General features: G+C 35.8%; 1 protein-coding gene across 2 annotated transcripts; it reads right to left on the bottom strand.

Annotated features, from left to right (window-relative positions):
* Positions 1-224: 224 nt before the first annotated feature.
* Positions 225-1,865, bottom strand: LOC114042215 (olfactory receptor 8K3-like). 2 transcript variants are annotated; one of them, XM_027860874.1, is made up of 2 exons: positions 1,839-1,865; positions 225-1,124 (listed from the first exon to the last, which is right to left on the bottom strand). In XM_027860874.1, the coding sequence occupies exons 1-2, from the start codon at positions 1,863-1,865 to the stop codon at positions 225-227; spliced, it is 927 nt and encodes a 308-aa protein (XP_027716675.1). The 2 variants fall into 2 exon arrangements, with proteins under 2 accessions (XP_027716675.1, XP_027716676.1); XM_027860875.1 differs by lacking the exon at positions 1,839-1,865 and having other exon boundaries at positions 225-1,160.
* Between the last annotated feature and the right edge of the window lie 461 nt (positions 1,866-2,326).

Here is a 2,326-nt window from a genome sequence, read left to right as displayed (position 1 = left end):
ATTAAATGCTCCACTAAATTAAGGTTTTCTGGAGGTTGTCAACACACACAAAAAAGCTAAGAAACAAAAATAATTTTCTGACTACATATTAGGAGAAGTGTTTTTTTTGTCTCTAAAAGAAGAGAGAATTAGGGAGAAGTTGACAACAGAATATAGTAGAAATTTGTGTTTCTTGTAATGCAATGGAATCATACTCCACATTGGGCATGAAAAGAATGCTTACATCATCTTTTAAACAGCCTTTTCAAGGCACCTTTAACCTCTTTGTTCCTTAAACTGTAGATTAAAGGATTGAGCATGGGGATGATCAGAGTGTAAAAGACAGAGGCCATCTTGTCTGTGTCAAAGGAATGACTAGACCTGGGCTGCAGGTACATGAAGAGAAGTGTCCCATAGAATACAACCACCACTGTGAGATGAGAGCCACAGGTGGAGAAAGCTTTGTTCCTGCCCTCAAATGAATTCATCCTGAGGATGGCCAGAAGAATGAGCATGTAGGAGATAAGGATAATCAAGAGGGAAGAAACCAAACTAATTGCAGAAATGGTCATAATGATTAGTTCAGTCTCGCTTGTGTCTGAGCATATAATGGACAATAAAAACATACAGTCACAGTAGAAATACCTTAATACATTTGATTTACAGAAAGATGATACAAAAACCTTTGTTGTGATCACTAGGCATACCATTATGCTATAGAGGTATGAGATAGCCACCAAAATCCAACATACTCTTCCTGACATGATGACCATATATAGGAGGGGCTTACAGATAGCCACATAGCGATCATAGGCCATAGCTGACAGAATAAAAATTTCACTGGTGATAAATATCCCAGTGAAAATTAGCTGTATTGCACATCCATTATAAGAAATGACATTTTTCTTCTCTGTAAAGCTAACCAGCATTTTTGGCCCAATAGTTGTGGAATAGCCCAGATCAACAAATGCCAGATGTCTGAGAAAAAAGTACATTGGGGTTTGTAGGTGGGAATCCACAGTGGTTAGAATGATAATACCGAGGTTCCCTAGAGCTGTGAACATGTAATTGAGGAAAAAGACAATAAAGAGGGGGCCTTGCAGTTCAGGACAGTTTGTGATGCCCATGAGAATGAATTCAGTCACCTGGCTCTCAGTAGTTTCATTAAAGTTGATCATTTCTTCTATCCAAGGAAGATAATCTGAGAATAAAAGAAATAATCCTTCTTTGAGTTTTGTTTGCATAGATAACTAGTCAGTTAGTGAATAGAACTCTCTTAGTTAATATGAGCAGAAACTTTTCCACCCAATTAGTATGATTTTTATCAATTTAGGTTAATTCACTCAAATTGAAATAATCCCTATCATTTCATACTGTATCATCGTCCTGTCACTAAGAGCTAAATGAGTTATGGTTCTGTTTTTATAAAATAAAGAGTAAATTATGAAACTACTTATCCCCAACACATGGAAAGGGATATTATGAATATATTTTAAAATATTTTACTTAATCAGTGAGTCAAAGGATTATAATGAGATACTAAAGGAGGATAGAGTCTATGAGGACACCTTATGGAGGAATTATGGTGAAAAAAGTATCAAGTTGACTTTAAGGTTAAGAGGACATGGAACCACATCCAACACATCTCCAAGTCACCCTGTGCTCCTGGTTGTTGGGCCGTTGTCTATGAATATCAGCTGCAAAGTGATCAACTGTGCCAAAGGATGGAATTTCATTTTTTGAAATTTCTTAAACCATTGAAAGTAAAGATCCAAGATTTATTGTACTCTCTTCCTCAGGCAGTCATTAATTTTATGACATCCATAGGGTCCCCATATATTTGGATTGTGAAAGTGAACTAAGCTTATACTTTTGTTGTTTTCCATTCTCAGAAACATGAAAATACTTTTTAAAATATATTTGACCTTCAGGTGATGTCCACTTGCGTAACATTGGTCTCAAAGATCACTGGGATCCTATATATTATTAGTGATAGGTGCCCATTGACAAAAGCTATTTGATTTCTTTGACTGCGGAAAAGCATCTGCAACATTGTTCATAGCTAGGAACTATCATCTAATGGTTTTGCTAGAATGATGTTATGCCATTTCAATTTGAATGAATTAACCCCTAACTTGCACCATTCACCCCCATAGTTGGCATAATAATCAGCTTTTTTGAACTGAACTGCTTAGACTCAATATTTTTGACTCCAAGATGCAAAAAAATTGAAAAGTTCACAAACAAAAAATAATGTTACCTGCTTATTGAGAAGGCAGAATCTTCTGTGGCTTGTTCATGTTATTTTACTGCCAGTTACTGAAAGGAGATTTTATGGGTTTTTTTT

The sequence above is a fragment of the Vombatus ursinus genome, unplaced genomic scaffold, assembly GCF_900497805.2.
Source record: "Vombatus ursinus unplaced genomic scaffold, bare-nosed wombat genome assembly UNPS02014304.1, whole genome shotgun sequence".
In the NCBI taxonomy this organism is placed as follows: domain Eukaryota; kingdom Metazoa; phylum Chordata; class Mammalia; order Diprotodontia; family Vombatidae; genus Vombatus; species Vombatus ursinus.
Note: the sequence above shows the minus strand (reverse complement) of the source record. Positions and strands in the feature narration are given on the sequence as shown.